The following is a 20,089-nucleotide window of genomic DNA, read 5'->3' on the forward strand; positions in this document are numbered from 1 at the left end:
GAACCCAATTAAGAAAACTCTTGACCTTCATAGCATCTCTGCAATCAGATTCCAGAATCTAGTTTAAAACAGCTAAATTCATGCAAGTGTACCAGATAATTGATGCATAGAATATGCAGAAAATTTGCTGCTTTCCAGTTCACAGTGCATGGACAGGTTTGCCAGGATATTTTTGTGGAAACTTTAAAATAGTTGTTTGCCTCATGGGAATGACTTGCAGAAGTAGTTTGATAAATATATAAATATATATAAAATGGATCTAATACTGTAGTGGCATGATGTATTGGCTCTATTCAGTTTTCTCAGGATGGTTCAACTACTATACAACATCAAATACCTACATTTAATTGCAAGAGGCATTGCAGCTTTCACCAATGAATTGTTGAGAATAGTACTTTATTGGGTGTCAAAGTCTAAGTTAACAGAAAAGGCATTACAGTTCTTGATATGGGAATTTATTCTTAAACTATTTTGCTATGCTGAATTGGCTTGAGTGTCACACTTGAGAGTTTTGCTCCTGAACAGTGAGTCAAAACTGAGACATGAACAATGGAGTTAGTTCTTAAGTAGTGTAAGATCTGAGCTGTCATTAACAGTAACTTGTATCTTGGCAGTTGAAGGGATACTGTGGTTATAAATTGTGTTGTGTAGAATGTATGGAATGAAAACTCTTTGAAGTGAGAATCTCAGTATAGTTCCACTTCTCACACACTCTTGGAAGCAGTTTCCCATGTTCAATGTGATGTTCTTCTATGTGAGTGAGTTTGGGTTTGTTTGCTCTTTTTTAAGGGAAAAAGCAAGCATAAATGATTTTAGGTGGAAAAACAATGTTTTTCTCCATCAGTTTTGCCTAGAATAGTGTATTAAAGCATTTTCATGCTGATTTCTTTATTAGCCATGAGATGGGCAAAGTTTTCTTTTAATTTTACTAGAAGAATTGCTGGAAGCTTTCCCCCTTTCCCCTTAAAAAGCCTTCCTGTGTCAATGTTAATCAATGTATGTTGTTCATAGTCATAATACACTGGTATTTACTTTTTAAGGGCAGGTAATAAAAGGATGAGAGAGCTTTTGTTGGATGAAAAATCTATATATACACCAGATGCACCGTTACTTCTTATTCATCCTGTCCGCACACGCCACCTTTCATCTCTCCCGATTCTTAATCGACTAATAAACCATTTGGTCTGCAATCCTATACCCATTTACCTGGGAGTAAGCCCCATTGAACTCAGCGGAACTTACTTCTGAGTATAGGATTGCACGGCCAGGCTTTTAAGGTGCCGTGGAAGTGCAGCTGGTTAGCCCAGCTTCCCTTCTGAATTCCGTCTCGGAGCTGGAATCCACCCTCGTTTCCTGGACAAGGGGCGCAAACCCTTTGCGTTTGCGTGGACAGGGAGTCCTGCCCTGGCCGGAGCGCGCGTTTCTTGTAGGTCAGCGCCCGCGTCGTTCCTCCTTTTCCCGGCGTGGGCCGGGCTTCCCCTCCCCTCCGGTGGGAGTGGCTCTAGCAAAGGGATCGGGGCGGAGGGAGGAGGCTGAGGTTGTTGCTGAGCTGGGCTGTGATGGTGATGACGAAGTGAAAATGGCGGATCTTTCGAAATCCTATCCCGGCCCCTGACATACCAGCGACAGCACCTAAACAGCCTTGAGAGGCTCCCCCCAACTCCTCCGCTCGCTGCTGCCAGAAACCTCCCTCTCCTCGTCTTTTCGTCCCAACTCCCGGGCAGCCGCTTTGCAGCTATCCAGACACTTCTGGTGGAAGCTCCCTCCCCTCGGGCTGGAACTTAACCCTCCTGGAAGGAGTCGGTGGCTGCGCCCTGGAGAGGGGTGAGAGACGCACCAAGCAAGGCCTGGGCAGGAGATTGGGGGAGAAGGGGAGCCTGCAACGCTGGGTTGGGTGGCTTGCTGTACAGGAAATCCAGGTGCTTTCAAATGTAACCTAAATAGTTAACTTGGCTGGAAAAGAAGGGAGTATTTGGAGCTGCTGAGGCCTAACTCGCCTTTCAAGGTCTCGCTTGTACTGTGTCTGATGTTGCATTCTTGAGAGTTCGGGTAGCGCAAGTGATGTTCATATGGTGGTCAAGGAGAAATCTGCAGAACAAATTACTGGATTGATTGCGCCTGCTCTTCTTAGGAGCGCAGTGAAGAATGTTAGTATGCAAAGCTGCTCGTGGGACACTAATGATTTTTAAAATTAGCTGCTTGCTTTCAGGGGAGTGTAGTCGCATACATCATAGGTGTGCTTTAGTGGTCACTTCCAAATATATATAATTAACAGGAAGTGTTGCAATGGGCAGAAAATAATAACTTCACAGCATGTTAGATAATTAAAGCTGGGAATTTAAAAATGTATCCCCCTTAACCTTTGAAAGGTGGAAAAGGTCAATGCAGCAGTAATGATTCAGATGGAAAATGAATGTTTGGTTTTGGTTTTAATTCCAAATTTTGTTATGAAAAGGTGTAAAGCAATATATTTTGTAAGTGTAATCTAGTTATGTTATGTTAGGGTAGCTGGGCAAATAAGGCAAATGATAATTGGTGTCAAGGAACACAGTCTGAAAATATGTTTTTGTTTAATTACACTGGGTGGTATCTGACTAGCTCATACTCTGAATACACCCACTGAAATCAGTGGACTAAGTACTGTAATGATTAAGTACATTGATTTCAGTGGGCCTACTCTTGATTATGAATTAGTCAGATGTCAGTGTCAGTGTTATTTACCCAGTGACAGCACTAAAATGTACACAATAAATGTGACTCCTTTTTCTGAGGGCTAGGTCCACGTTCAGGTTCTATATATGCATGTGTCATTCCTCTCTCCACTCCCCTATCTATGAAATTGAGTATTTCTCTGTGAGTGACCTCCTGATCATTTTTGTTGATTGAAAAGCGACAAATAAATGTGTTAAATAAGTATTTAAAATGGTATCTTCTAAACTCTATAGGTTCTGAAATATGAGATTCATATATTAAATATACCAACCACCTTATTTCTAGGTGGGTTTATATCTTGTATCATTTTTAATTAAAGACATTCCATGCGAATTTTAAAACTGTGTTAACTGTTAGCGTGGGATAGCTTTGTATCAGGAAATAATTAGTTACATCTGCAGGTGGACCTACTTTGCTTCTCCTCTGGTGTAAGAAAGAGCAACAAGCCACGACCCCTGGTTTAGAGTTACATCCAAACCAGGATTTGTTGTCTCACAGCTCCCCACCCCCCCCCAACAAATCATGAAGTTAAACCAAGGTTTGCTCTTAGCTTACCAGTAGTGTTTTTGAACAAAAAAAACCTCATGATTCCTGGTCCAAACATAAGTCAGGGATCATGGTTAGTTGTTTCTGCTCACACTAGGAAGGAGTAAATCAAGAATTATCTGTGTTTATGGCAAACCATTAACTGTAGTTTACCCTGATGTAGGGAATGGAATGTGAGTTATTATTTATATTTTACTTCTCTGCAATCATATTTGGAGCTTGCAACAAAGTAACAGAGATATACCGTATTTTTCCGTCTATAAGACTATATTTTCTTCAAATTTTTAAAGTTTAAAATTGGGGGTCTTATACACAGAATGTTTAAAATATTTATTTCTAAATCAAAAAATAGGGGGCGTCTTATATATGGGGGCATCTTGTAGACAAAAAATACGGTAGTTCAAAAATATAGTTAACTTAAATATGAAGCATATCTGTATAGACACCTTAGTAGAAAATATTTAGAATTCTGGATATTCCAGCTGTATTTTTTTTTATGCTTCATATGTTACATAGTTTCCTATATTTTATTGGGGGGGCTAGTAGAATTCTGGATATTTAGATCACCATATAAGCTATAAAATAGGATTCAATGCAGAATCTGTAGGGTGTGCAAAGGTGTTTAATTTATTGGTTGAATACTGGAGGTTCTTGCAAAAATAATTAAAATTAAAACTTTTAAAATTATTTGAATAAATAAACAACTTTCTTTAAAAGTAAGCCATTTTCCTCTTGGGATTTGTGTTTATTCCCTTGGGTTTGAAATGTCAAAAGCAGACTCCCCCAATTTTGAATGCTCCATGTGCTTTGGACTACAACTCACCTAATCTCTGGCCATTGGACAAGCTGGTTAGAGCTAATGGCAGTTGTACTTCAAAACGTCTGAACGGCCTCTGGTGGGGAAAGACTGCTGTAGAGGATTGGAAATTTGTATTTTCATAATTTTCCAACTTTCATTTCTGGACACCTTGTGATATTGCAAGTATTTATATTTCTTATGATACGGTGAGTACAATGTTTCACCAGCCATTGTTTGGCATCAGTGAAGCTTACTAAGATCTTATACAAGCTTCAGCTTTCAGACTTAATTTCTAATTCCGTTTTCAGTACAGTACACAGCAAATTGAGCAAGTCATATACAAAGTAGCCTTGCAGTTTTAGTGCAAGGCTTTTAGCAGCCCAAAATAAAATTTAGGGTAGCCTTTCATTTGTTACAAGTCACATTGCTTTTTACCACTGAATCGGAGCAAGCAGCAACCCTAAGAAAACTCAATTACCATTTCCTCTGATTCAGTGGTAAAATGTGAGTTTTTCTGGGAAAAGCATCTTGACACACACACATACACACCCTAAAAAACCCACAACACCGCTCAAATACAGACCTGTGCCTACAAAAGCAGCTGAAAGGTAACTGAATGAGCCCTTAGTTAAAGCTAACGGTGCTTCGTGGAAGAAGCACATAGGACACTCAGTCTTTTCACCATATTTATGAGACTAGGAGGCATTGCATGTAGGCATTGGTTCTGAAGGATCTGCACTGGCTGCTGGTTTGCCACTGAATCAAGTTCAAGTGCTTGTTCTGTCAGATAAAGCTCTACACAGCCGCTTCTACATACACCTGCCTGTTGGTTACAACCTTCTGGATACAGTACAATATTCCCTCTTAACTGAGCCACGTTTACCACAAATTTGCTGCATGGCAACATGTAAGAGGACTTTCTTTGATTGGTGCCTGATACTAGAATGCCTTCCCATCTCATGTATGACTTATGCCAACCCTTGTGGATTTTTGGTGCCAGTTAAAAATTAGTTGATGATGTAACATTTTATCGAGATTTCATTATGTTTATTATATTTTATCCTGCTCTGGGGTTCTTTTAGTGAAGGGTGGGCTAGATTTTTGAAGTAAATAAGTAAAGCATATGCTGCAAAGATAAATCAATGCTTTTAATTGTTCTATCCTCCCTAGTGAACCTTCTTTCTAATGGCTGTGACCTTCAATATTATCTCACTCTTTTAAATCTTTATTGCTTATGAAATGTTCCAGACTTGGTTTTCATTTTAGGATTTGTACTCCCAGATTGTACTTCTCATATTGCTGTTGACATGGGAAATAATTGGAAATTTTCTGATCTTGAAAGGACTCTTGCTCTGCCTTTGAGGAAGTATATTAGAATTCGAGTTCATACGTCTGTAAGGGTTGCTTTGGTACCATGCTCAATACATCAGTACGGTATGTTTCCCTCTGCCTAGGTAGTTATAAATAGTGCTTTTGTATAGGACTTTCATGCTGAATTAAAATACCCTTTTATGATCCCTAAGGATCTACCAGCTGTTACCTCTGGCAAACCCTTTGCCATGCTGAAATTGTACAGCACCAGCTCTCCTGGGGACAAGGGAATCTTAATCATTTCAGGATTATGTTGAAAGATAAAATGTATGCATTTATGAGACTTTTAACCTGCCTGCGCAACTGGAATTTGCACATCCCACAGACAAATGGTTAAGGTAGTCAGTGATTTTACTTTATCAGTATATCTTAGATTTTTATAGTAATTGCCTTTTTATATATAGAAAAAAACTGACAAAAATGTATATTATGTAGATTCCACAAACAATAATTTTGCTGTTAATCTTTAGGAATTAAGGGCTTTAATTCTCATTGGTCAACACCCCTCTTCCTTAGGATACTTGATTCCAAACCACCACTTTTAGCTCAGTCAGTAGAGCATGAGACTTAATCTCAGGATTATGGGTTTGAGCCCCATGGTTTGGACTAGATTCTATGATTCTAAGCCTTTGTCAAAATGGAACTATAATGTCAGGGGGTCAAAAATACCTGATTAATGAGTTAACTGAAACTATGGGCTCCTCACTTTTAAAGGAAGGTGTTCTTTTTGGTAATGGAAAAGCTGGAGCATGCCTTTTGAAATCCACATTGTTTATTTGCTTTGACTAGCAGAAACAATGCTTATGCTAATATATTAACTTCCTTTGGAATGACCACAGTGAAATTTATTGTGCTTACCTGTCTTGTTCCATGTCCAGCCTAAGGTAGTAATATGTGCTTATTTTCTAAATTACCGGTAAGTCAATCACAGAAGAGTATTTGCAATTGTTCTAAAAAGCACTTGCCTGCCTGAGAGTCATCACTGCTTGGTGCTATTTTATTTGGCTACATTCCCACTGCAAGTGAATGGTGAGGTTAAAAAGTTTCCTGTGCCTAGTAGACCTCAGATCAGTTCTAATCCTGTCCTCTGGTATCCTGCCTACATGTATATAAAAATTTACTGAAGTTGTGACGTCTATTCTGAAATAAGCACATCATGAAACTGTATCTCAGACTCTTGTATATTCTGTCATCCTAGAGCTGGATCTGAAAGCCAGAGCTAGAGCGGACCTTGGATATGTCACAAGTTTATAAAACAAAAGCAACTTCTTTTGGAGAGGTAGGTGGGGGTTCATTGCAAGAGAACCTCAGTTATCTGGATTAAAGTTAACACTGCTTCATAAAAGCATTTATTTCAATCTTGCCTCCATCTCCTGAACCTGCAAGTTATTGTAATTTTCAGCTCATTTGGGTATAATCAGTGGAAAACTCACTTCCCCCTTCCTTTGTTTTACATGCATGAACACACTGTACTTGTTCTGTACTCTGTTTTGGCTGTTAGTCATAAAATTATACAAATCGAGCCATAAAGCAGCTTTGTAATCAATGAACAAAACATCCAGCATGTTACTAATTCATTTGAATACCTTCTAAAGTGCTAATCTTTTAATTATGCATGGAGATTTTATATAAATGCCCTCATTGTGGCCTGTTCAGGTTAGTAAGTGCTGCTGTTGCTCCATCCTGACATCCAGCATTAGTGTTATGCACAAAGAAAAAATAAAAAATTATTTGGCCAGACATTGTGACCATAAAGTATATTTTGGCCGTATGGAAACTATTATTGCTCCTTATTGTACTTGATTTGATTCAGTGGTTTTAATGAATGTTTACTGGTGTATAGCTTTTTATTACTGTAGTTGTTTAGCACTCTGTGCTGTAGGAAGGCAGAGTATAAAAATGTTGAAAGAATGAATAAACTAGTGAGAGGGTACAGGGGCAGTCCCATGTGACAAAACAGCTCATGGAATAAGGCAAAGGGCAGGGAAGAGGTATGGTCTGTATAGGCACAGCTCCTGTCAATTGTTGCTAAATTGCATTTTTATACACTGTAAATGTAAACATTTTGTGGTTTAAGACTGTGCATCCACCAGTGTGCCTTCGGTATTGTGTATTTTGGAACATTATTCTAAATTTTATTTTTTCCTTCTCTGGCTAACTAATTTGTAGTGGGTGTACGTTTTAAATCTGAGTTTTTCTTCTGTCACTTCATGTAAACGCTCCTTTCCACACTGAATCTCAGATTAGCTGAATTTTGCAGGTTTTACAATTTCATTAGCATTCTTCCTACCAATTATTGAAGAAGTAGGCTATTTTCTCAGCTTTTCTCCCTGTGACATTTTCAGCCGTACAAAAATAACATTATTAGCTGCTTGAAAAACTCTTAATCTGGTTTGTTATTAAAAAGCTTGTTGAAGATGTTAAGTACCTTGGATGATCAATTTTAATGTGCACGTCTGTGCAATTATCTCATTATAGTTGATATTGTGGTTTTTGCGCTCAGCTGTTCTGGAGGTGTGTTCTTTCCATAGAACATTTACCTGTTCTTGAAAATATTGGGGGGGGGGTTCAGTAACCTTGAAAATCAGTTTTGATTAAGAGTTTTGATGTGTGAGGTGGTTGAACATCATATTTATTGAAAGGGATTTCCACATGTTCTATGAGAGGGTGCTTGAGAGAAAGCCTAGAGGTAGAGAGACTTGAAATAGTACTTAAACATTAGAATTTTGTCAGTTTGGGACTGGATTTATAAGGAGCAGCTTGCTTATAACATCTGAAATATTCCCATCATCTTTAGCCCTAACAGATGGTGCTACACTATAATGCTTCTGGAGGTCGTCTGATGTGGAACAAGATTTAAAAGAAATTCAGGTAACTGAACAGAACTCATGATTTTCTGTATTTCAGTATTTCATGAAATCATTATAGAAGTCAAATGTCCAATTTATGGAGAGTTCCAGTGTCAGAAATGTCCTAACAAGCTTCCCTCCTAGTTGAGAACATGCAGAGTTTTGTACTCTCATTAACCCCCATCAATAGCTTTTCATAACTGCTCAAAGATACTTCTTTTCAAAGTTGAAAAAGCAAGCAAGAGGCAATTAACAATTTAAGGGCATATTCCAGCCAGGAAAAGCACTCAAGCAGGTTGCAAAGACGATTGTCTTAGACATGCTTGTTAGCCAAAGCAGTGGCTAATCTGTCTGCAAGTTTTTAGCCACAGCCAATACCATGTAGATGTTTATTTCACCGTTTTGTAGGCTCCCACAGTAATATGTCCGATGCTGCAACTTGCACATTCTTGTGGAGCTGAAAAACTAATTTCCTTTTTTTGAAATATCACTGCAGTGCCTCACCTTTGGCCTGTCGTCCGCATTTGCAATATGGAGGTGGTGTCGGCGGAAGTGAACAGCTTGCTACCTGAAGAGATCATGGACACAGGCGCAACGCTGGAGGAAGATGAGAACATAGAGGCTGTAATTGTGGGTGACACTATGGAGATGGAACTGGAAGGAATGGCAAACGTAAGCTCAGGCAGGGATTCTGTTACTTCTGGCACGTCGTCCATCACCACAGAGACCGTCATGGTGTCCAGCAATTGTGTAAGCCACGTCATAGCCAATGCTGCCACTACAAAAGCTGGTACTAGTGTGACTGCACAACCTTCCTTTCAAGGTAGCCTCCAGAAACTTGGTACTCAGACTCCTGTCACTATATCGGCCAACCAGATAATTTTAAACAAGGCAACGGACTTGAAAATTGGCAACCAGACTATAAAACCAGAAGGGCAAAAGCTCATTGTCACAACTCTGGGGAAACCTGGGCAGCCCATTGTCCTAACATTACCCCACAACCAGCTGTCTCAGTCGCAGAAGGCCACGTCGCAGGTGCAAGCAGGTGACTCCAAGCTGTCAGCGCAGCAGTTCAAGGTGGTAACTATTGGAGGAAGGTCAGAGGTGAAACCTGTCATTGGTGTTTCAGCCTTGACTCCAGGGAGCCAGTTGGTAAATGCTACCACCCAATCCTCCGTATTGCAGACCCAGCAATTAAAAGCAGTGCAGGTAAGAAGGCACACTGTTTCTCATTCTCTTTTGTGATAAAATTGCTCCCATTCATGATTCCCTTTTGTTGGCAGTAACGTAAGTGGAGCAGAGTAAGGCGGGGAAAGTGAATCAATAAGACCAGCAAAATGTAAGGAAGAGTTAAAGTGCAATGGAGGTGAAGATTATTTTTTTATTTTTTTAAAAAAATAGAGTTCTTGCCGATAGAGAGGGATGTGTAGCAGCACAAAACCAGTTAGAGGACTCTTCTTGGGGGTGGTGATAGGTGGAAGAAGAAGGGAGCAGTTGGGGGACTGCTTCCAAGCTAATCTGTTGGGGGGCAGTGGAGATTGAGAGTGAAGACACTGCAGAAGGTGAGAATGTGTGGATTTTGGTTGTTATTGCATACAAACAATAATTCCTCTAACTGAGGGAATGATACTTCTTTTGCTTTTCAGATTGCTAAAAAAACCAGGACACCCACCTCAGCCCCGGTGATAACTAAGCTGATCTTCACAAAACCAATCAACAGCAAAGCTGTTACGGGACAGACAACACAAGTGTCACCGGTCATTGCAGGTTATATATTTGTGGCTTCTTGCGTGGTGCCATTCCTAAAGGGGTGAAATGTGAATTGAGTCAGATACAGGCTGGGATCCAATTGGGCATATTTTCATGGAGGGTTTTTAGGCTCCTTTCTCTTTTACACCGCTGCCTTCTGAGTTCCCTCAAAAAAGCCAGGGGGTTCTCCAAAATGACATTTAGGAGTGATTATCAGGGGAATCTGATAATTCTGCCCTTGCATGTTCACAGAAGCACTTTATGAGCACGCACAGGGCTCTTTGGGTCCCAGCCACAGAATGAATCTTGCTTCTCTTCATCTCATAACTTCTCAGGGAAGATGAAAAGTGTGTCAAAGTTCAGAGTCCTAAAGAATTTACAGATTACGTGGGTCATGTAAAATGGCGCTTTCAAAACCTAACAGCAGCATTGTTATTTTATGTCTCTCTCAAATGTTCAGATTGTGTGCACAGTGTCAACCAACTTAACCATGTAGTAAATGTGGGAAAGCTTGCACGCTTCATAAATGTGCATTAAAAGTGTAGTGTTATGTGCAACTGACTTGCTCTGAAGAGTTCTGTGGTTGCTGTTACTCCACTCCTGGCTACTGACTAGTTCTGTTGCTATGGAGTCAAGATGTTTCTTCTACTTATCCCCCTATGCATTGCTGCAGTGTTTTATCGCTACTTCCTGGCTCTTTGTTGGGGCAATAAGATGGTTTAAACTGTTCAGACTTCTGGGTTTTTAAAAAAAGATGAGTACTACTTTTAAGCTGCAAAGTCCTCTGTTGGTTTTAAAGGGTAAAGTGGATAAGGTTTTAGGAATTTTATAAAAGTGGAAAACTAAAATATTCACTTTACACCTTATAAATCAAGAGTAGCGATGCAAATGGACAATACTACTCTTCCCCCTCATCACAAACACAGAGAACCAAAATGAAAGAAATGTGACTAGTTTTTCACTTACCAAAAAACAACTGAATATGTAAAGGGAAACCACACAGTATCTGCTAATATTTTAATGTTTATGCATTTTTAAACACTTGGAATTCAAATTCAGACTAAAGAACAGCAACCCACGGAGAGAGGAATTTCTTCAGACTTCTTTCCATGAAACTCCATTACTTGAGGAGATGCCTTTTCTGTTCAGTCATCTTACCACCTGATCCATCCTCCATCCTCTTTAAAACATAATGTATGGCAGGGGTGGAAATCACATTTGTATTAATACAGACAGCCAAGCATGCATGGTGTAGAAAATTTTCATCAGGTGATATACATTGTTTGCTTTACTAGTCCTTTATTTATCATTTAGGATGAAATTATGTACAGCTCCATTCACTTCCACAGTTGCCTTAGATACAACTATTGTTGTAACTCCCATTGAAAGTGCCCAATGCAGTGCCTCCCTAGTCAGATTAATTTCAGTTTATGCAGCCTAATAATGTGGGAAGGACTCTTGCAATGATGCAACTGGCTTCTTGCTCTCTTAAGCCCTGCCCACCCTGGCTGGTGAAAACCACTTGGGAGGGGTTGATCAGTTGTATCCAGGGTGTGTTGAATGCATCTTTACATGACAGAGTGGTGCCTTCTACTCTTAAATAGGCATATGTATTGTAGGGCCAATTTTATGGAACGTCCTTCCAGTTGAGGTCAGATAGGCCCCTTCCCTACTAAACTTTTGGCTGCTACTAAAGACTTTTTAAAAAAAAAATCCAGCAGGTATTTTAATTGTAGCTTGAATTTATAGTTTTTACTAATTTTATTTTTGTATTGTATCTTTGTAAACTGCTTAGAGACTGTTGTTGTTAAGTGGCATATAAATCGTTTAAATAAATTTAAAAAAACCTCACTTGGGAGTAAGCTCCATTGAACTAATTCAGACTTAATTTTGAGTACATGTATAAGATTGCATTGTTAATGGCAAAGCTTGTAACATATAGTGCTGTAAACAAACACTTTCTTTTGATTTTTTCATAATAGCAGAGCCAGTATTAAAGTGCCTTTATTATTTTTATATTTTTAACACTGTTGTTACTAAGCAGGAGTTGTACACAATGGCCTAGTTTGCATGTAATGCTACTGTGTGGTTTAACAAACCACAAGATGTCTCACAGACAAATAAACCTTGGATTGTTTCTCCAAAGTTTTCTGTTTTTCAGCTACTCTTGCCTTTGTAGCTTGATGAATGGCTGGGGTGGGGTGATCAGGCAAGCCACGCTTGAGGAAAAGTGGTGGGCTTGCAGGAAATGCCAAGTAATAGTTAAAACAAATCAAGAACTATAAGCCAACAACAAACCATGGTTTCAGACAGTGGATGATTTTTTGGTAGTAAACAAGCCATTGAGCGGTTGGTAGGCTTCACACATAATGCTAAGCTTTGGTTTAACAAACCACAGTTTAACAAGCCATGGCTTAGTGTTTTGTACAAACCCAGGCCAGTCACTGCTTCATGTGTATTCACTGCAGTGTGCTGTGAAAATTCAAGGCCAAGACTGTAGTCAATACTTTTATCAGTGGTTTTAGAGTGTAATGAATCTCTTCCAGGCAAAATGCAGGAATGTAAAATGAATAGCTAATTCTGCTTGTTTCAAAGAATAGTGTGATCCAGCACAATAGCATTCTCTGAAAATAACATGGGTTTCTTTTCTCCGGCTGTTTGAGACAACATTGTGGGCTGCTGTTCTTCAAGGTGTCTGCTTATCTCATGGATCAGTAACTATCACTGTTCAGTTAGAGGGTTTGGTTTAATTTAGACTAAATTTGTTTTTAATTGCCCTCATAGTATTAGAAAATTGGATTCGATATTCTTTATAAACACTTAAAGGCTATCAGTAAGTCTTCTATGCTTCTTTAATTAAAAAAGCAAATGTTCCAACTAATTTGCTTCTATTTATATCCAATGCATTTCGGAAGTTCTGGATAGCTTGTGAGCTAAATGGAAGTGCTTTATTTATACCAAAGCTCAAAATTGGGATTCAATCTAGTTAAGAGCATGAGGGAGAGATCACTAGTATGCTTTCTTAGTTCATGTAGAATATTCTGACATTGGTTGCTGCTTGTTCTGCATTTCAAAATGGCCCACAGCTTTCAAGAACTTGCCAATAAAAAGCAAGCAATTAATTGCCATCAAATTCCATTTTAGGAACGTGCCATATTCTGGAAGTCTGTGGCTTTGTTCAAAACAACGATAAATAATGGTTTCCTGCTACTTTTTGTCCCAGCCTGTGCTCCCCCTTTTGCCACGCTCTGTTCTTCTCCCATACACCCAAGAGGCAAAGTTTGGAAACTTTTGCCTAAGTTCACTGTGCCTTCCCGTGTCATTCAAGCTGGGAATTGTGGTTTATATAACGATCCATGGTCAGCTTCAAAATAAGACAAGTTCAAACCATCACCTAAGCATCTGAAGCGTTTCCTTTCCTAGTTCTGGAAGTAGTTCAGATGACAGCTTAGTAGCAGTGAGTATACCTCCCTGGTATATGTAAGTGTAATGGTTGAGGAGTGTTCTGAGCTTCCCAGTCACTACCCCCTTTATCATGAGGTTGAAAGGATGGGTATCTCTCCACCGCCCCCCCCCCCAAGTTCATACAGCTGAAGGAGTTAGATGGAAGAGTGGTGTTTTTTTGCACTTCCTCTTTCAAGGCCCAGATCAGAACTTGAGTTACTGAATCTTTGTGGAGTGACTGAAAGCATGGCCGGGGGGTGGGAAAGGGAGCAAACTGGGAGACTGGAGAAAGAAAACGGATGTGGTGATGAGGGATGCAGGGGAGAAGAGAATGAGCAATGTGTGCACACATAGGATCCAGTTAAATGGAACCTCTTGAAACTGCATAATTGGTTCACAAGTCCGTCCCCCCCAACCACTGTCAAGTTATCCATTGCACCTATTTCCATTGACAGAACGGTAAAAAAAAATACACTTCCAGTGGTTTCCGGTGTGGCCATTGTGCAAAAACATGGATCTAAGACAGTTTTATGGAACCTCATAATTTCTACATCAAAATCATAGGTCAGCTCTGTGTCCATTGATGCGTTCTTTGAGTTGTTGTCATCCTATGTCAAAATCATGAAGATTCATGGGGGAATATGAGCCCTGGATCTGTGTTTCTGTGGCCCTGGCTGACAACAGATATGAAATTTTTAGTGCACATTCTACTCTCTGCTCCCGCCCAAACCACAATCAGATTAAAAGCTATGTCAAATCATAGAGAGTGGTGCCCATGGCAAACTCTCAACATTTCCATATTATACCAATTTGTAACTGTGGTTAGTTTCAATGAGCCTGCTCAAGGTCAGTTATCACGGATTAGTTATACTTTTTAAATGTCCTTGGACCATCCTGCCATAGATCAAAGAGTGATAAAAGGTACATATTCTCCCTGTCTCCCTCCCAATTAACTGGCCCCTGCAGTTGAAGAATCTTGGTCTTCGGGGCCATGAAAGACCATGGGAGGCTGTAAAAGCTACTAGATGGTACTTTGGAAAACGTATATTAAACTCCAGGAGAGGTTTACAGTTCTGCAGTATAGTATATTCAATAACCATACTCCCAATAATCACTGATAAATCAAGCTTCCTTCTCACCCAGCAGGTGGGGACTGAGTGAGGCACTTGAAAAGGAAAAATATACTTGTGCAGCCAGGCATTTAAAACAGAAATGTCTTGTTTTCCTTCTGTGTCTGGCTTTTAATCAGAGCTGGAATAACTTGAAGCTGAAGCCTGGAAGGAAACAGGTGGCTCAAGCAGTAATGCAATGCACACAGTCTCATCTCGGGGTGTAAATGCACCCCTGTGGTTTCCACTCATGATTTATTGCTGACAGAAAGTTCTAAAAGAGGGGGGTACTGAATGGGGTTGGTGGAACTTTTCTCGCAAGATTATTAGTTGTAACCAGCTGTTGTCATCTTTCCCTTTGCATTTTGTCCTGCTTCATAACAGGTTTCTGTTTTTGTTAGAAATACAAGCGGTGAGAATTGAATCAGCTGTACAGTGGTGCCTCGCAAGACGAAATATCACCAAAGTCTTCAAAAACCTCAAAAAAGGCTACCACACCGCGTGCTATGAGTTGCTCCTCGAAGTCACCCTGGGTATTAACGGTTTTAAGAAAAAGGAAACAAACTTGCAAGACGTTTTCGTTTTTTTCGTTTTTCGTCTTGCGAAGCAAGCCCATAGGGAAATTCGTCTTGCGAAGCAACTCAAAAAATGAAAAACTCTTTCGTCTTGCGAGTTTTTCATCTTCCGAGGCATTCGTCTTGTGAGGTACCACTGTATTTCTGGTATATCTTTACCTGGAAGTTGCTAACACAAGAGAAAAATGGCTAATTGTTAATCTTTTGATCTGGAAGTTTGGGTTTTTTGATCTGGAAGTTTTGTCTCTCTTTTTCTGTTTTCATTTTATTCTTGATGGTCTTCAGCTATTTTATTACAAAAAAGAAAACACTGTCAGAAAATGTGAGACATTTCTACTCTGCTACCTGGGGGGAAGGATGAAATGAAGGCAGCACTTCTTCTGCAACAGTGTAGAGCAGTGAATTGTCATGCTGTTTCTTTTCATGACACCAGCTATAATCATCAGTTTGTTTCTGTTCTCTTTTTTCCTACAGGTCGAGTTCTTTCGCAGACCACTCCAGGGACACCTCCAAAGACGGTGACTATCTCAGAAAGCGGTGTCATTGGGACTACTTTAAGTTCTGCTATACAGCAGACACCAAATAAGATAGCCATTTCTCCCTTGAAGTCCCCCAACAAGGTAAAAAGGTCTATTCAGGTTTACAATTATTTTGGTGTTGCTCTGAAAATGATCTGAAGTAGTAGGATATATTCCATTTAAACGTATTTCACTTATTCAAATGTGGAAAGTGTGAGTTAAATTCTGTTAATCTGTATTTACTTAAAATGGTAGCTGAGCCTTCCAAGTGAAGAACAAGTAACCTGAGCTTCAAGCTGCCTATTTCAACCTGTTTTTTGAGTTTGTTTGAATACTTTAAAACCTCAATTTCTTATCACTCCTGCTCGATTCTCTTAAATAGGGCTATGTTTAAAACTTGTCATTGAGGTTTTCATACCTTTTTTATAAACTTGAGGAAGCGTTTCCAGCCCTGCTCTTGAGCTTGTTTGTTATCACTTAAAATCTTATAATTTCTTTATTTCCTTCTGAGGAAACTGATTAGTTCAGTGAAACGAGTTTTGTAGCTGGCATCTCGTAAAAGGTAAAGGTAAAGGGGCCCCTGACCGTTAGGTCCAGTCGTGACTGACTCTGGGCTTGCAGCGCTCATCTCGCTTTATTGGCCGAGGGAGCCAGCATTTGTCCGCAGACAGCTTCCGGGTCACGTGGCCAGCATGACTAAGCTGCTTCTGGTGAACCAGAGCAGCGCACGGAAACGCCGTTTACCTTCCCGCTGGAGCGGTACCTATTTATCTACTTGCACTTTGACGTGCTTTCGAACTGCTAGGTTGGCAGGAGCAGGGACCGAGCAACGGGAGCTCACCCCGTCACGGGGATTCGAACCACCGACCTTCTGATCGGCAAGTCCTAGGCTCTGTGGTTTAACACACAGTTTTTGTTTAATTCTAGTTTATTTTTTGATTTTTGTTATTCTGTAGTCGATTATTTCTCGTTTCAGGGATTTTCACGGTAATTTCTTTTGTTCTGTGTAATTTCTTGGTTCCGTGACTGTCTTTTTTTCACTGGCCTATTTCAACCTGGGCTCGCTCAGTCGATAGAGCATGAGGCTCTTCATCTCAGGAGTGCAGGTTCAAGCCCAACATTGAGCAGCAGATTCCTGCATGGCAAGGGGTTGGACTAGATGACCCTTGTGGTCCCTTCCAACTCTACAATTTTATGATTTATTTTAATCACGTTTCAAATGATCCACAGCAACAAAACCTGTAAACTTACTGCCTCTGTTTCTTTTAATGAAATTGGAATTTCCAAATTACCAAACATCTACCAGCTGAGCAAAATTATCGGGGGGCACTTCCTTCTTGCCAGCAGCTTCTGATGCCTAAACTGTTGTAACTTGTTTACTAACCTGGTGCCCTGCAGCTGCTTTCAGTACCAGCCAGCAGATGGTGGTTGTAGTCCAAAATAGGTTGGCTCATAACCCCCAACAGCATGAAAAGTCTTGTGCATTTGTATTCTGTTCTGATTTTGAAGCTGAACGAGCTGTAGCTGTGTGGAACTGTATTACAGAATGTTTTAGCCTAAGATCTTTGATTTGTTAAGCAGCTAACAGTGGTGTCTGTCGCCTCGCAGCCTCCAAGCTCACCCCAGAAAGCAGTTGGTGTTCCTCTAAACGTAGCCCTGGGTCAGCAGATTCTCACGGTGCAGCATTCAACACCATCTTCCCCCGGAAAGGCTGTAGCTAACAATACAACTCAGGTATGCCGCATTCTGGCTCTTACTCTGAAAGCCTCACCATCAGAGTCACAGCTCTGTGTAGTTTCAGACATTGTTAACTGTTTATCCATCAAACTTTTGCGTTTGTTTTGATGAGTTGAAATGATATGCTATTGGAAGAAATAGCTTAAAGTAAATTTGGTCACAAACGAGTGCTTACTGTATCTGACATCATTAATACAAAGTGATAATGCATTTCAAGAGTTTATTGATCTGTGCTTTAAAATGAAGCACAAGGGGGAATAATGCTAACTCACTAGAAACTACTTCTTTGCCAACAATAAAAGAGAGACTGATATATTGACACCACATAAATAACTTTACAACTATTTTAACAGGCTGTGAAATCTGCAGTACAGACCCTTACTATGGGGGGAGTGAGCACATCTCAGTTTAAGACTATCATTCCCTTGGCAACAGCACCCAATGTTCAACAGATTCAGGTACCTGGAAGCAAATTCCATTATGTCCGGCTTGTAACTGCCACAACAGCCAACAGCTCAGCACAGCCAGCCACTCAGAATCCCAGCATCAGCACAGCATCTCTTCAGCAAGGTTAGTAGTCTCCATAGTTGAATGTTTTCACGACAGTTTTGGAAGTGCTTAACAGAAATGCAAATACAAAGGGCATTAAGTAGGCATATGTTTAACATTCCGTGTTCTGCTTTGTGCTGGTTGTATGCCCACTCCCAAGTAGGAAAGGTTTCCTAATACTTGTTGGACTAACGGTTTAGCCATGAGTGTTCATTGTTGATCATTGACCAAGATTGGGGTATCCCCATTTATCAGGCAGCCTCCCCTTCTCAGTCCCACTTCCATTGCAATAATTAGGTTTTTTTAAAAGAATAGCTTCCAGCAGTGCAAATGCAAACTATTTTTAAAGTTCCACTTAGGGGGTGATATACATTCCTTAGCCATGAAAAGTGTCAGATTGGAAACATTGCTTGTTTGCCCTTAATTTTAGGAGATGTTGCAGATATATGGTCTTTTTGTGTTGTGTTTCTTTGTTTCACCGTGACTTGTCTAGGAGTTGATCAAGTAAATGGTAAACAGCAAAAGTTTGAGGTGTGTGTTGTTGTTCTATCCCAAATTCTGAAAAAACTCGTTTAAAATTTTTTTTCTTTCTATTAAATAATTTCAACATGTAACAATGCCATACAAATAGATAATGAAATATCCCACCCTAACCCGGAAGCTGGTGTTCAGGCAATACATACAAAATAACAACAAAACCAAAGTGGCCCTACCTTTAGTATACAGAGAAGGTGCATCCTGTAAATATCTTTGCACAGAAAGTTACATGTTGTGTCTCATGTTGTTTCTTTTGAGCAGCTAAGCCAATGGTGGTGAATGCAACCCCCGTGAGGATGTCTGTCCCAATTGTTCCAGCAACGCAGGCAGTCAAACAAGTGAGTTTTGCGTCCGCCCACATACTTCATACGTATTTCTGGTTTTGCACAGTTGAAATTTCCAAAGTAACTTCTCCTGTTGATTTGCAAATAATAAGATCTCGTATGCAATGAAGGCATCATGGCGATTTCCTTTCCTTGCAGGTGGCGCCCAAACCAATTAGCACAACTTCGCAGATAGTTACTACAAGCCAGCCACAGCAGAGGCTAATAATGCCTGCCACACCACTGCCACAGATCCAGCCAAACCTCACCAACCTTCCCCCGGGCACAGTGCTGGCTCCAGCCCCTGGTGCAGGGAATGTAGGCTATGCGGTTCTCCCGGCTCAATATGTCACACAGGTATGGCATTGATGTGGAGATGAAATTGACCAAAATACTTAACGAGTGTGTGATGCTTTATAGTGTATAGATTCTTTTAACAAAAATGACCCACTTGGAAGTTAAGGCCAGAAGAATTTCAGAGTATCCAATGTCTGTGGACACAAAATAAGGGCTAGAAATAAGGTAGGCATAATCCATCGTTTTCTAATCTTTGATACCCAAGACGTTGGGCTTTTTTCTCCCGCTTTTGGACTAACTGTGGAAGCACACCGTTGTACTGTAGTGGATACACACATTCCCTCTCCCAAGATGTTTTTCCCCCTGGAATTTTCCCAGGTTGCAAGCTGTGCTGCAGGCTGCATCAGGGCACCCTTCCACATGGGGAGATGTCAGTGCCCATATGTTGGCAGGAAAAAACCCACAGTCCTGCACAGGGCCTTCCTGCTTGAAGGATGTGGTTGCATTTCACTTCAGCCCTTCTCTCATCACACTAGTGTAACCCAGCACAGTTCGGGAACTGCTGGCCTGATGAAACTTACTGATAGTAGCACTAGCACAAGATGCTGCATATGCTTGGAACGCGTGTTAGACAGGCAAGACTGAGGAACACCTGTGGATTGCTGCTGTCTTCCTTTGGAAAACATGGGATAGAAAATTGCATGTAGAGCAGCTGCATAGAGGCTTACCGGTCCAAATCATTGAGAGTAGCCCTCTCATGGAAAACAGCAACATCCCCCACGTTCTCCCTTGTAGCCAGATAGTCTGGCAGAGCTGAAAGAAATGAGAGCTTCAGTGTGACTTAATTCATGGAGTAGATGGCCAGGTGGAATTCATTTGGTGCACGGCCTAAGCAGATGATGTATCTTCTGCCAGAAAAAGAGATTAGGAAGAATTTACCCCACCAGCAATTAAAATACAAAGCAGGCAAGAAA

At 40.4% G+C, this 20,089-nt stretch overlaps 1 protein-coding gene across 5 annotated transcripts in view; it reads left to right on the top strand.

Annotated features, from left to right (window-relative positions):
* Window positions 1-971: 971 nt before the first annotated feature.
* The window catches only part of LIN54 (lin-54 DREAM MuvB core complex component), a 29,941-nt gene continuing 10,823 nt past the window's right edge, over window positions 972-20,089 (top strand). The window contains exons 1-10 of one of the 5 annotated variants that reach the window (XM_081020781.1): window positions 973-1,824; window positions 6,627-6,707; window positions 8,226-8,299; window positions 8,774-9,486; window positions 9,924-10,044; window positions 15,629-15,774; window positions 17,281-17,406; window positions 17,763-17,979; window positions 18,757-18,833; window positions 18,978-19,175. In XM_081020781.1, coding sequence (XP_080876907.1) covers window positions 8,809-9,486; window positions 9,924-10,044; window positions 15,629-15,774; window positions 17,281-17,406; window positions 17,763-17,979; window positions 18,757-18,833; window positions 18,978-19,175 — 1,563 coding nt within the window. In that variant the 5' untranslated portion in view covers window positions 973-1,824; window positions 6,627-6,707; window positions 8,226-8,299; window positions 8,774-8,808. Of the gene's footprint in view, window positions 1,825-1,904; window positions 2,148-5,542; window positions 5,767-5,937; window positions 6,708-8,225; window positions 8,300-8,773; window positions 9,487-9,923; window positions 10,045-15,628; window positions 15,775-17,280; window positions 17,407-17,762; window positions 17,980-18,756; window positions 18,834-18,977; window positions 19,176-20,089 lie in introns of those variants that run through there. The other 4 variants (XM_081020783.1, XM_081020782.1, XM_081020784.1 and 1 more) reach the window with 4 other exon arrangements.

The sequence above is a fragment of the Podarcis pityusensis genome (assembly GCF_964106645.2).
Source record: "Podarcis pityusensis genome assembly, chromosome: 9".
NCBI lineage: Eukaryota > Metazoa > Chordata > Lepidosauria > Squamata > Lacertidae > Podarcis > Podarcis pityusensis.